Raw genomic sequence first — 14,007 nt, 5'->3', positions numbered from 1 at the left:
GGGTTGGGAGGTTTTATTTTTATAGTTTAAAACAAAGGAAATGGAACAGATGTAAAATTTGACAAATACTTCAGCATTTGCTTCGTACCAATCCATGCTGTTTGATTGGAGAGGTGACAGCCCCTGAGCAGAAAGCTGTTATAATCAGTGTCTTGAGTATGTTCCCCAGAAGGAAAAGAGGCAGAGTAGGTGTGAAGTGTGGGTAATTATCCTATTTCTTCAGTGTGTGGGTGGTTGGTTGTAAGCTCTAATGTTAAAATGGAATTATGTGTATTTTGGGGAACAGAACTAAGCTGCTTGACCTAACTGGCTATTTTCATTTATTGTAGGTCTCCAAAAATAACAATAACTTACCTGGTAACCTTCTGGAAAAAAGCAACACATGGAAGAGGAAGGTGCAACGTGACGCATCAATCTGCAGGAATAGTGTTTCGTTGTCAGGATTATTGCTACAGTAGTTTAAGTAGTTGAGCTTCTAAAATTGTAGCCGAGCACCAGGGCTACCATGGACAGATTTTTTTCCCAATGTGTTTTACCTCAAGATAATTGTTGGTCAGTTATCCTGGGATTGCTTTCATGTTACAGGTTGATAGGTTTGGGAGTGGGTTTTTTGCAGAGCACTGCAGCTAATGAAAATTCATAATCCTCAACCAGTGGGTTGCTGAAATCTGGTATGCTATAAAGGGAAAAGCTGTTCTTCAGAATGGTCCTGATCACTCTTGGGCTAGAGGGATTCTGATGTACCTGTTCTCCTGGGAGTCTCGTGCTGTGAAACATGACTTTGTACTGTATTCAACATTTGTAAGGACATGGTACTGAACTCTTAAGTATCTATGTAGAGTTTCTTTCATGGTGGTTCTGAATGTATCCATGGAACTGCCAAAATGATGGGTCAGTAATAGTTTGACTTTTCGCTCTTGCCAGATTGATTTTGCAGTGGCAGTGTAATGTGTGTTACCCTCCACCTCACTGACGAGTGACTATTGATTACTTGCTGTGGAGGTCAGATGTATTGATAAGCACACCCTTATTTAGGGGCAGCTTTGAACATCTGAGGACAGCCAGAGCCCCTTCCCAGAAAGTATCTGCTCAGTTAGTGATTGGTAGAAATCAGGCAAGAAGATTTGAGTTTCAAGTTTTCCTGTAACTAATTATGGGCAAAACTAAAATTTGCTGTTTCTAACATCTTGCTTTAGGTTCTAAACTCCATGGCTTGCTGTAAACAAAGTCAGGTAACAGAAATAGTTTCATTGGCGAGCTCCCTCGGAATCAGGAATGAAGTATTCATTATTACTTAGATGGGGATATTTTTGTGTAGGAGTGGAAGGTGTTGCTGAATTGCATGGATAAAATGGATGACTTGTGTGTGTCGGAGGCTAAGTGCTCTCCAGGATTTGATTTCCAGTATCCATCAGGCTATTACCTCTCCTGCCTCAATCATCCAGAATAGAATGGAAGCCATGTGGACCACTTTAGGTTTTTAATGTTTATTTTAAACAGCAGCCAGAAGTCCTTGGTAGCTGTGGGAAGCTGGGTTGTGTCACAGGGAGAACGGCAGATGTAGAGGGGAGGCTGTTGAGCATTGTGGGTACAAGGAACCCACAGCTGTGGTCCTTAGTGGGCTAAGAGATACTTCCAATGCAAATGTGACAGAACTTGAAACTGAGCAGCTCAGCTGTCAGCTTAAATTACCACAGCTGGACCTTCATTTTTGGGCTATAGTAATCTACTTTGTAGTGTTTAACAATAGCTTTTTCTTTTCTGGGCAAGAAAGGTAAAATATGTGGACAAACTGATGCTTCAGAAAGGAGGAGGGGAACACGCCTTCCCCAAAGTTTTGCTTTTGCCAGCCTCTGTAAGAATTGTAATAATGTGAAGTTCCCAGTTGAGCCTCAAATGCAGTTCCCTCTGCTTCAGTGAACATGTGGCTGTGTTTGGGGATAAGGTTTTTCTTGATGGTGTGATTTAGATAGCAGGTATATTATTTCAGGTTGCTAGAGGTTAAAGAAAAAGAGCCACAAATTATTATCAAGCCCGGGTAATGAGTGGGTGCTGCTTAGGAGAAAAGGGAAAGAAGTAGGTGTGGAAGGTTAGAAGGAACTTCCAAGCAGAATACTGTTACGTAGCTCCGTGGGGTTATGGCAGATACAAAGGCTGATGCTGTATAGTCAGTAGTTACTGCTTTATGGGAGGATTACAGAATTATACAAGACTTAAAGTTGATAGCTTGTTTATTTCCCATCTCACAACTGTAAATGTAAGCAGTCACACACAAAGGTACACAGCTCTGGGGTAAGTACCACAGGTATTTCATTTGCACAGGCTGTGAAACAGGGAGCTGCTTTGGTAGCAAACTTGTGCAAAAGAGAAGCTCAGGATGTGCGGGAAGGAGGGGTGTAGTTGCAGGAGGGAAGATGACAGGAGTGCTAAGCAAAAAGAACAAGCAGCCTGCATTTTTCCTGGAACTGCCAGCACTGCCAAAGCCATGGGATTTTAGTAATGTAGCTTGTTAAGGAAATGTGTGAGAGACACGGGAGAAATTAAGTGTGAGGTGTTAATGGCAAGGCAGGGCAAGCTGGGATTGCTGTGTGGCTGGGAAGGAGCACCCTTTGGCTTCTCCAGAGCTTGCAGCTGTGTGGCTGTGAGTGGAAAGGCAGGTGACTTCCAGGCCTGGCTGCCCTGAGCTGCAATCCCCTGCCTGTGTAGCTCTGGCAGGGTGTGCAGGAGGCATTTCTGCCAGGTCACACTGCTGGCTCCCACTTAGCACTGCCTTCGCTCTGACACAAGCTGCACTGATTGGTCTCTGCAGCCTGGAAGATTGTTTCCCTCCCCACACTGTCCAACTAAAAGAGCACCACGGTGCTTTCAGGGGGTTAAAATCAGCTGAAAACACTTCAATTTTTTTCAGATTATTTTTATCCACTGTCAGAGTGCTTATTCTTTAACCCATTACTTACCTGAAGACCTGACCATAACAGCTTTGTTTAGGCTGGGAGCTCTGGAACAGGGATTTCTGCTTGTAGGGCTGGTACAGGACATTATAGTTGATATTTGGGTCGTACCAGTGTGGTACTGCTGATGGCCAGCAAGCAGTGGCGAGTCCTGCCCACTTTGGTAGAGAATGTGAGTAGCAGCGGGCACAGGCTTAGCCTCCAGCAGTGGATGAGGTGTGAGTAGTTCCCTCCTTAAAGCTTTAGGAGTTACTGTTCTACTATATTCACTGTCCAAATGGGCTTTGCAATCGCCATAACCCTCATGAGCAGGTACATAGTGAAACTTGACAGGAGAATTAAAACAATTGGAGTAATAACAATAAAGAAGAAATTAGCACTTGCTGGATGCTGTCCCACCTCCCAGGCGCTGACAGCTGCAGAGTCTGGGTGGTGAGTGGTGCAGTACTTGTTCAAAAGACTGATACTTGCATACCAGTCTTGCCACAGACTTCTTGAATGATGCTGTTTAAATGAAGATGTGCTTCCACTACAGTTAATCTGGAGGAGCTCAGCCTGATATTTTGACATATCAGGTGAAAGGCCTTTTTATTTTAAAAAGCTAATTTCTGTCATTCTGGCATCCCAAGAAATGAAGTATTTTCAGTCTGAAGCTGAGATTCTTTCGTTACTCGCTGGTGCCTTGATTCTGAGTTAGCCCTGTTGGTGATGGTGAGGCCTGGTTTTCAGGTGTTTTCAGGAAACTGTTGGGACACCCAGGGGCAGGTGGTTGGCACATGGTTGGCTCGTGGATGGCAGAGTGCTGTGCTGGCTTGCAGAGCAGTGTCCTGGACAGTGGGAATCTCCTGCAGTGGACTCAGTGCTGGACACAGATGGGGCTCCTCCCCAGCTGACACCCCACTGTCCTTCAGGAATGGACAAAACAGGAAAGATATTAAAGGCTGCTTTGGGGGAAGTTTCCTCTCCATGGGAATTGACCTAGTTCTGACTTTGAGTTAGGACAAAGACAGTTTGTGCTGGGGTTGATGCTATTCGAACTTGAACAGTGTATGTACGCACAGTGTCTGAATCAGGTATTCTAAACTAATACTTCAAAATAGAGATTCTTTTTTTTTTTTTTCCTTTTTTTTTGGGTCAGAACAGAAACTTCGTTATTTAGCAGCCACTGGTTCTCTTCACTTAAGTGGTAGCTTCAGGAAATCATTCTTTGATTCACATGCTTTACATAATTCTGTGTTGTTTTATTTGACCAAATGAATCTGGGCAGATTGGGTCATTAAGAACCTAAGAACATGGATCGGTTTTATATGAAGCTTCCTAAATGGGGATAGCTACAGAAGGAGAGGAACAGATAGAGCCAACACCCCTAAAGAAAAAAACCCCAAACCACTCCTGACTCAACCTCTTTGTCCTCTTTATGTAACTCAATGCAGAACTGTTTTTCTCAGTAGTTCTACCTAAAAATCCAGAGAGGATTGGGTGGTATTCAGACTCATGTCAGGAGCTTCAGTTTGTTTTGTATGCAAATCTGCATTTCTGGCCCCTGTTGAAGGTTCAGCTCCAGAGAAAAGGATGCTGATGTCTCACAGCTCTGATTCTTCTGTGGAACTGGCCATGATGGTGTTGTCCATTTAGCTCAGAGAGCTTGTCAGAGGCTGTACTTGACCTGTTGGTTCATACACCAGAAACCCCCATTACCACAAGTTTAGCTGATGCCTTGGGATCTGCTCTCTGTGCACACCCCCACTCCGGCCTGCACATGTGTTCACCCTGGTACTGTTCATTGGCAGAACAATGGGAGTAACCCCAGTCCAAATCCAAATGCCAGGGGAAGCAGGAGGGAGCTCTGGGGTTGGTTATCTGTTACCACCATCTCACACAACGGGTGCACTTTGCCATTTAATGAGTAACTTGGGGGATGAGATAACTTTTGAGTGTCTAATCACTTAAAATCTAAGGAGGTTGCACATGATCTGTGACAGTTTGTTCAGGAAACACTGAGGGTTGTGGGAAGAATTGGGAAGTGGTGATGGCTATTAAAGGATGGTATTTTATGATGAAATCCTCTTCAAAGCAGTCTGTGGGGTGGGCATGTTGTGCACCAAGGGTGTGAGCCTTACCTGTTTCTCTGTGTTGATGCTGTAACTCCACCACTTTGTGTGATCAGCTTTTTTACCTGATCTCAGTCTTGCATAGGGGATTGGATCCTAGCTCCAAATGTGGTGTGCAAGACTAGAATCCCAACTGAGGACACTTTTTAGAAAGAGTACTGATAATCAAGTGGAGACTAGAATTCTTCCAAAAGTAATTAACTGTCCATTGACTGGGATGCTGTCTGGCCAGAGAAGTCTGGGTTGGCACTTCAAAAATTTCTGTAAAAAAAACAATCTCTGTAAATCCTTTGTGCACACCGGTCAGAGATTAAGCCAGTTCTGGAAGAGCTGATAACTGATGTGATAATTTTAACCACTTGATGCATATTTACTGTTCAGAGTATTGCTACACACATAATGAATAGTAGCCAATTCTTGTGTGTGTTCCAGCGGGGGCATGGTTGTTGCACTTCACAGCTGCTGCACTCCACAGTCCTGTGCCCCTGTCACCCCATTTCCCTTGGGAGAAGAGGTGAGGATTTCTACCAGAGTGACTTCATTGTAGATGTAAAGTTGAGTATGTTAAACAACATTCTGCCTAAAACCGGATCAGACATTGCAGCAAGGGGGAGCCTTGAATAGATGTCAGCACTTCCTTCACACTGGGGCCAGAGTGGTTTTGAGTAGGGGTATAAGTGCTTTTAGGGAGAATCATCCTTGAGTGTACCCAGGTAGCAACTGGACAAGATAATGAGCAATGTGATGCATTGTCACAGCTGGCCATGCTCAGTGTGGGAGGTGTGGGGTGTGATCCTGTATCAGGGAGGGGGTTGTCCTCTGCCCCTCTACCCCTCTCCACTTACTACAAAGCTGATGATAAGCTCAGAAAATTGGTAATTTTAGTGCCAACAGGTTTTCTTCCTGGCCAATCAAAACAAACATGCCATGGATAAGGAAAGGAGGGTGCAGACACTTAGGGTAAACACAGAAATGACAATTGCCTTCTGTTACTGAGTGGTGCTGGCTGCAGCTGTCTGACATACCCGTGTGTCAGGGTCTCTTGGTCACCCTCACCCTGTCTGGGTGTCTGTACATGCCTGGCAGTGCCTTGGTGTGTCTTCTGGGCCGTGTGTGCCTCTGGGTGTCTTTCAGCGTCCCCATGTGTGTCTCCTGGGGTGTGTGTCTGTGTGCGTCTGTGGTGCTAACACTGCTGTAGCTACCTGATCTCAGTGGCTTCTTAGTGTTTTTTAAATTTTTTTTTCCTTTTGCCTCTCCCCCCCCACCCCCCATCCCCCCAGCATTGACCCAGTGTCCTGTCCAGAGCAGAGAGGGACCCTCTGGTCAGATCCCTGTGTCCCCACTGTCCCTCTGCAGGATGGCTGCTCTGCGGTCACCTTCTGGCACAGCCCCTATGGAGCCACTTGTGGAGCTGCAAGAACACAATCCCCACAGTGCCTTTGAAAAGAAACAAGTTCACACAGATAGACATGCTGGAGACAAACACAGGCTGAGAGTCACTTTTACAAGTTTCTTTATGAAATTAAATGTTGCCCCTGGTCTTGGGGGGAAGATATAGTGCAAGAAGGACTTTGTACATGCTACTGAATTCGGATATCCCTGGATGACCAGACTTTGGTCAGCTACAGCATCCACAAACACTGGATTTCTGAGCTCTGCAGACAGTTAGTGCTCACTCACACTTGAGTTGGAATGAGCAGGTGTCTTCCTTCCACTGTCGCAGGATGTCTCCTAATCTAGGGAATTCAGTCAGTATGGCTTCTAACTCTCACTATGGTAAGGCAAATCTTTCCTTTTGCTAACCAAGGTTTAAATTCATTCTTTTTGGCCATTGTTTGAAACTCGGGTACGTAAAGTGAGGCTCTTTATGCCAAATTTAGGCCTTTATAAAGTGGTTTTCCATTTTTAAAAGTGTCAGTAACACTCTTTGAATTTTGCATAACAGTGATGTTTCAGAGTTGAACAGCAGACTCTGACTTCTGGGAGCTAGGTTTGCAAATATTGACCTTTCTTTAAAAAAGGAAAAGAAAAACAGACAAAACAGGCATCAAGTTAACAACATCTGACAAGAACAATTACAGACTTACAAAATACACAGTTCTGATTTTTACCATAAATAAACACATTACAAACAATGAGCATTTTCATTGGCCAGGAAATATGGCAGAATGATGGAGAGATGAGAATCTAAGGAATTGAGTATGGTATTAATTAGGCACATTTTTCTCTAACTTATGTGACTCAAACCCACTAGAAAGATTCTTCGACTTGACTCATGCTGCAGGTTGGCACAGTTTAATGTAGGACATCGCTCACCGGTGGTGTTGGACTAAAGGAAGGGAGGAGGTCACAGTGCAGTGCTCACTGTGCTCTGAGTGCCTGCAGAGGCTGCTGCGTTAGTTGGACACGTGGAGGAGGATCAGATCGCTGAGAAATGCAGGGTATGGGGGTGGGCAGAGCAGAAGGGTTTTTTCCCTCCTCTTCATGGACTCTGAACTGTTCTGAGCACAGCAGTGGCCACGGGGCCAGTGGGTCCATCAGCTGCCATTCTCTGTGACAGCTGCCAGCCAGCAGTGGTGGGCACAGCAGGAAGGAATGAGTCCAAATACAGCTGACAAGCAAAATCTCTTGGGCTGCAGCCTGTCCAGCTCCCTGCTGCACGCTCCTGGAGCTTTGCCTGCAGGGCACCGTGCAGGGCTGGCTCCGTGGCACTGGCACTGATGCACGCGGGTGTGCCAGCGCCCACACGGCCTCACCTCGGAGCCAGCATGGTCAGTTGGGCTGCAAAATAAATAGGGAAGGCAGGAGCACATGTGCCATCCTCTGTAAACAAAGGATTGGATGAACCTGGGCTCCACTTCCCAGGACTGATGGATAAAGTGCTTTCTCAGAAGGGGTTCAGGCACAAAACACGGGGCTTGCCCCTATTTCCGGAAGGGTGTCAGCCTGCTGATGTTCTGCCAGAAGTTCGAGGGCTTGCGCTTGGGCTCTGCCAGCATGAAGACCTGCTGCTGAGGGAGCGTGGTGGGCAGGGTGGGATGCTTCTGCCGCATCAGGAAGTCATAGTAGGGCCTGGTGATGGCTGGGAAGAGGAGGAGGAGATGGGAAGCATGTTAGTTGAACACAGCTCCTTTCCCCCCACTCCACTATCTTCCCCAGTCCCCGTTAAAGCTGCAGGGCTGTGAATTGGGTTTGGCTTAGTGTTACCTTTCCTTTAGTTTATCCTTACTTTCAGCAGTGTCCTTTTAGGATTAGGGCTCCTGTGGAAGGCCCAGAAATGTGCTGCACAACTGTCAGGTGTTCTGCCCATCATGACAGCAGGGCTGAAGAGCTACAGCTCATGACTGGTGACAGACTTAACTGGTGCTTTTGGCTGTGCTGGGAGAAGCAGCTGCTGTGCAAGTGATGCTGCTGCTGCCTGGTACACCTCCGGGCTGGATTTCTGAGTAGGAATGGTCAGTGCCTGTGTGGTGGACAAGGCTGGTCTGTGCAGTCTCCTCTAATGCTGTGCCCCAAGGGCTTTTCTCTGTTAGCATGGTCTGGCCTCCTTCCAAACTTCCCTGTTTGCAGACAAATCTTATTTCTGATGTATTTTGACATTAGCCAAGCTTTCAGGAAATGTGGCTGGGCTTTAAGTGCTGGCTGGTACCACCAAGAGGAAGTGGTTGCCTCTGTGGTTCAGAGGAAACCAAGTGGCACCTCTTGCTCTGAACAGAGAGAAGGGGCAATGTGGTATCAACAGGGCTCTCTTCAGCCAACAGTGCTGTGGGCACAGGAACCTTCCTTTTTTTGCTTGACTTCCCTCTCTCCTGGCTGTTGCTAATTGTCGTTGTCTCTGACAGGACAAGAACAAAGAGCTCTGCTCAAGCATGGTCCCTATGCCTGGCACTCTGCCCAAATTGCAAGTTTCAGAGCATCTTCCACAGGCACAAGTGCCCAGGCAGGAACAGTCCCTGCTGCAGTGGCCTCTGTGCATCATGGGGATTACGACAAAACTTGGCCTTCTGCCAAAGGGAATGCCATACTGCTAGGAGAGCCTGGCTCCCAGGGAGAGGCTGTTGCCCTGGCCTTGAAGCAGAAGCTGCTGGGTTTTGGCAGAGTGATGATTATTTGCAAAGTGGCTCTCCTGGAGTTAGGAAGAGTCTCCTGATTCCAGCCATCTCAGTCTACCAGGAACTGTAGTGCAGATTGTCACCATCTGGCCTTCTCAAGAGTTTGTTAATGCCACTTCACTGAAACCGCTCCCACATAGACCCCCTATTCTCACAGTGTTCCTGTGTTCAGGTGTAACTCACCCTTGGGCTTCCCAGCATGGTGCTGCTTACTGGCATTCAGCATTGCCTGCTTTTTCTGCACCTCTGTGATTGAAAAACCTGGAAGATAAAGCAGATTTTTGTCAGCAGCAGGTCATCATTTTGTACCTCAGGGCAAGACAGGGGTAGGCAAATGCCTGAGGTGAGAGGCCACAATTACTGCCAAGGCTGGGAGGGCAGAGCCTGCTCCCCCTGGCCTGTGCTGTGCTGCACAAACACCTCCCATGCAGGGTTTGCTGCCTACCCCTGGCAGCCCATGCTTCACTGGGGGGAGAAGCCAGTCCAGGCCTGTGGTGGCTGAAATCTTAGAGAGCACACGAGGCTGAATTAAAAAGGATTTCGACAAAACAACACAAACCCTCTTTTACAGTGAGAACCCTTGACTGAACCTGTTCTGTATAGACACCTCCACGTTGGGCACTCATACTGTTCTGGACCCTGTATGTAATGTATTGACTATTTTGTCAGCCCTGCTTGAACTCCTTAAAACACATCAGCCTCCCTGAGGACAAACAGCAGTGTTGGCTCGTGGTGGTTTGCAGTTTTTCAATTGCACAGATTCATTCAAAATATGCAATTCAGCAGCCCAGAGCTGCACTGCAGCATGGACTGGCTTCCCACCCTTTCACTCCTCAGGCATTAGCCGGTCGGTAAAAAAAGATGAAAACCCAAAAATAATACTAATAATTAAAAAAACTCCAGTATCTGAGCATTGCTGCTTCCATACCTGTCTCCTGGTCGAGCTGCACCTGCCTCCTTTCATTCTCAAATGCCTTCAGCCAGCGCTGTTTCTGCTCGGGCTTTTTTGCACAGAATAAATGGACTTCCTCAGCGTCGCGGCAGTGCAGCTTAAATGCATTTTTCACACTGATATTGAAGTCCTTGTCCTTCCCATCTTCTACATCCAGTATTTCCATGTCATCCATGTTGATTCGACTCTTATAATACAAGATGTCCCTGCGCAGAAGGTCCTGTAAGAGAGATCACAACAGATGTTGCTGTTTCTTGGAAATAATGGAGCATTTCATCTTCCTGGTACCTTTACAGTCCTGTAAAAGAAATGAATACTGGATTTGAATCTGTGGAACTGCAGAGTGCTGAGCTGCTGTGGGCACTGTTGGGAACCACATGGCTTGTGGGAACCACATGGCTGGTGTCTGTCGTGAAGAAAGCTTGGGTATTACACATGATCCCAAATCCTCATTAAGCCTCTGTCAGAAAACACTATTTGAATCCTTCAGTTCCAGTTAAAAAGAAAACCAAAAATACTAACTAGCTCTTGTTTTTTTGTTGACAATGAAAAGTAACTTTGAGAACAGTGATTTCCATGCCTAAGTTAACTGGAGCTACCTGCATGCCGTGGAATATGCAAAAATAATTGGCACATTCAGTTCTGAAATTCCAGAGGAAGATACCGTTCATTGGCTCCGAGAAGGAAGATTTTATTACTCAGCTTAGGAAAAACAGCATGAGCTGTACTTACAGACTTACATGTGCTGTTAACATGGCCTTACTGACTGCCAAGGCCCACAGCTGTTCATTGAATCTGCAGCTTTTTCTGAATACAACACTAAGGTGGAAGTTCAGTTGAAAAACAAGGTAGTTAAAAGAAATTGTGTGACAACACTCATAACTGAGTAGTATAGAATAACCCCACACTAACCCCAGAAGCAGTGCAATACTTTCCTCTTTTGCTGTGACAATTAGGCCAGTAGCTGATTGCTTTGCTATCAGGTGCTATCAGGTCCTAGGGTGCACAGAACACCCCAGGACCTCAGAAGAAAGACTGCAAGGAATGCACAGAGAAGGCTCAGTGCCAGGAGGCATGAGGCCAGGAAGCATTAAGGAAACAAAGGGATAGAGAGGGAGCTCACTTAAATCCATCAGCACAGCGGTAGCCAGCATTCATGGGTTACCTTCTTGCAGCAGACAAGCTGGTGATCGAAGAGGAAGAACATCCTCTGTTGGCTCTTGGCTTGAGGGTGGGAGATTTTGGCTAATTCCCCAGAATAGATGAGTTCTGAGCTTCTGACTAGGACATCTTCTCCCTGAGAACAGCACAAAGAACAAGTTGGGCTCAGCCATCTGAAAGTGGGAACCTGTAGCCTTACAGGAGAACCTCAGCTTGGCTGAGAGGCCTGAATTCCTGCCAACAGAATTCACCTGGAAATGAGGGAGAGCCTCTGTGCTGGAGGACAGTCCTTGTCACATCAGGAAGACACTGTGCCCTTGGCACCCAGGGAATGGAAACTGAATTTGATAAGAACAATAGCCTTCTAAATTTTTTAAAATCTCCTTTTCCAGGGAGTCTGCTCAGGAAAGCAGCTCCCTCCCAGACAAAGGAGGCATAAGCAGGGAGCTAAGAATTTAGCCTGACATCCTCAGGCAGGGAGACAGTGTGGGTTTATTGAATCTAGTATTTAGAAAATTAGTATTTTGTTTGTTTTATTTAGCAGTTTTTTAATGGGTCTACAGGGAACCTTGGTTTCCTCTGTCACTATGCTCAAACTTGCCTTTCTGCAACAATAACCTGGCTTATTAAGAATTAAGGGGAAAGTCTGCCCATCTTGAGAGTTTGAAGTCACTCAAGATAAAATGGGGGGCAAGAGAAAAATAATAGAATTTCACTAACCTACATGCTGATTTCATTCTGCAAGGAAAATCAGGGAAGCAAAAATCCCAGGGAACATGCAAAGGCAGCTGGTCTAGCCACATTACATGCTAGACCTGCTTAATTGTACTAAAAGATAATATCTGTTTAAATAAAAAATAAAAGACTCCCCACAAAGATGGGCAGAGAGCTGAGGTATGGCTAGACAGTGAGATGTCACTGTAGGGAGAAGCTGTGGGAAGGGCAGAAGAGGAGCAAGGTAGAACAGCTCATTCCTTGGGCAGGGAAGTCTCCTACCTCCCAGTCCTCTATGGAGCTCTGCCACTGAGCGATTTTGTCGATGTTCTCCAGCCGCCGCTTCCTCTCGTTGATGAGCCGAGCTACGTTCTTCATGGCGTTTAAGGCAGCCTCGACATCTTTAAAATCCCTGGGGAGGGGCAGAGGCGTTAGGCTGGGCAAAACAGCACATGGGTGTTGTACCTACACTCCACAGGAGAGCGGCCTAGCACGGAGCTGGACTGAAACCAGGAGTTCCACTTGCAGTCTGTCCCAGCTGTTCTGTGCTGGAATCAGAAGCACCTGTTCCTGTGGCAGCTTCTCAGACACTCGCTGGTTTTGAGGCACAACTTATGGTCTGGTAACAAATCTAGGCCACCTTTGGGGAAGGGAAGGGGGTAAGGAATCAAATTTAGCTACAGAGATGTAAATACGAACTGCTGGAAGAACCTCCAGGGCTTTCCAAGTCTCATTTTCTTTCTGCAACATAATACAACTTATTCACAGTGCTGCTGTTTCCATGCAGGGACTGATCTCTGGTGCAGAGGTGAAGCAGTTCAACAGTAACTGGCTTGTTTCAAACAGGAGCTGATGGCTTATCTGGCACGGTAGGACAGAGGCTGATCTGCCCTCCCCCACACACCATCTGTGGCCACCAGCTACTTCTGCTGAGTTCAGAGCAGCTGGGAAGGAGCTGAGCTGCACAACTTGGCTCTAAGGCAACTCTCAAAACATCTGTGCACTTCATTAACGAGCTTTCTGCTCCGAGGTCAGCTTCAGACAACATGCTTAGAGATTTAACAAGACATGCTTAAAACCATTCTGGGAAGTACCAGGGCTGCAATTAGGAAGGTGAAATTAAGTCAAACCACAATGGACCAATATCCATACTTTTATACAGATTTTTCATGTTTTCAGATACTTAATTAAGCGACAGTTGTTTGCGCCAAAGGTACTGCCTTCCCCCTGAAGCTGAGCAATGGATTTGGAGGCTTTGGAGCCGGCCCTGATGGGGCACCAAGTGTGCATGGCTTGACTGCTGCAGGGCACAACTTCCCACTGGTGAAGTGTAGCTATATGGACATTTTGGGATATATTCAACCAATGCTTTTGGAGGCAAAGTTCTCCACACCACCACCAGAAACATGCAGCTCCAAAGTATGCATGTGCTGGTATCACAGCTACATGAGCAAATAAAATAGAAAAGGGCCATTTTAAAGTGGACCTTGTAACTCTTGATCTATGACAGGAAACCTCAGTGCTACTCTAGTGGAAAATTACATATTTGACATAAAAATACTTTTTTTCCTGGTTTCTACAAGGTAACCCATAAGAATTGTGGTGTTGGCTGCAGTTAGTCACTGCCCTCCTTGCAAGATTCAGCACGAGCCCACTTCCATGAGAGCAGCCTGGCCCCTTCCCCCCCCCCTCGCTGGCCTACCTGTGCTGGGGGTTGGTGTACTTGAGCAGCTCTGCCAGCTGCAGGGGGTATTTGCAGATTTTCTGCACGGGGGTCAGCAGGAACCCATCCAGCGAGATGTCGATCATCTTCTGCAGCAGCCGGCAGGCCTCGAAGAAGTAAACGTACTTGTTCACCTTGGTGAGGCGCGACAGCTCCATGCAGGCGTTGGGGTGGTTGTTGCAGTACTCGGAGTAGATCTGAAACTCCGTTTGCTGCAAGGGACAGGGAGGGATTTACTGCCCATGTTCCCCAGGCCATGCCCTAGCACAGACTCCTGTGTGTG

At 46.6% G+C, this 14,007-nt stretch overlaps 1 protein-coding gene across 3 annotated transcripts in view; it reads right to left on the bottom strand.

Moving 5' to 3' along the window:
• Positions 1-2,213: 2,213 nt before the first annotated feature.
• The window catches only part of ARHGEF4 (Rho guanine nucleotide exchange factor 4), a 123,006-nt gene continuing 111,212 nt past the window's right edge, over positions 2,214-14,007 (bottom strand). For all 3 annotated transcript variants that reach the window (XM_032119238.1, XM_032119239.1, XM_032119240.1), the window contains 6 exons: positions 13,704-13,936; positions 12,284-12,413; positions 11,292-11,423; positions 10,103-10,346; positions 9,358-9,435; positions 2,214-8,144 (listed from right to left, as the gene is read on the bottom strand). In XM_032119238.1, the coding sequence (XP_031975129.1) occupies positions 7,987-8,144; positions 9,358-9,435; positions 10,103-10,346; positions 11,292-11,423; positions 12,284-12,413; positions 13,704-13,936 (975 nt within the window). In that variant the 3' untranslated portion in view covers positions 2,214-7,986. The remainder of the gene's footprint in view (positions 8,145-9,357; positions 9,436-10,102; positions 10,347-11,291; positions 11,424-12,283; positions 12,414-13,703; positions 13,937-14,007) is intronic.

This window comes from Corvus moneduloides, chromosome 10 (assembly GCF_009650955.1).
Source record: "Corvus moneduloides isolate bCorMon1 chromosome 10, bCorMon1.pri, whole genome shotgun sequence".
NCBI classification, from domain to species: Eukaryota; Metazoa; Chordata; class Aves; order Passeriformes; family Corvidae; genus Corvus; species Corvus moneduloides.
Note: the sequence above shows the minus strand (reverse complement) of the source record. Positions and strands in the feature narration are given on the sequence as shown.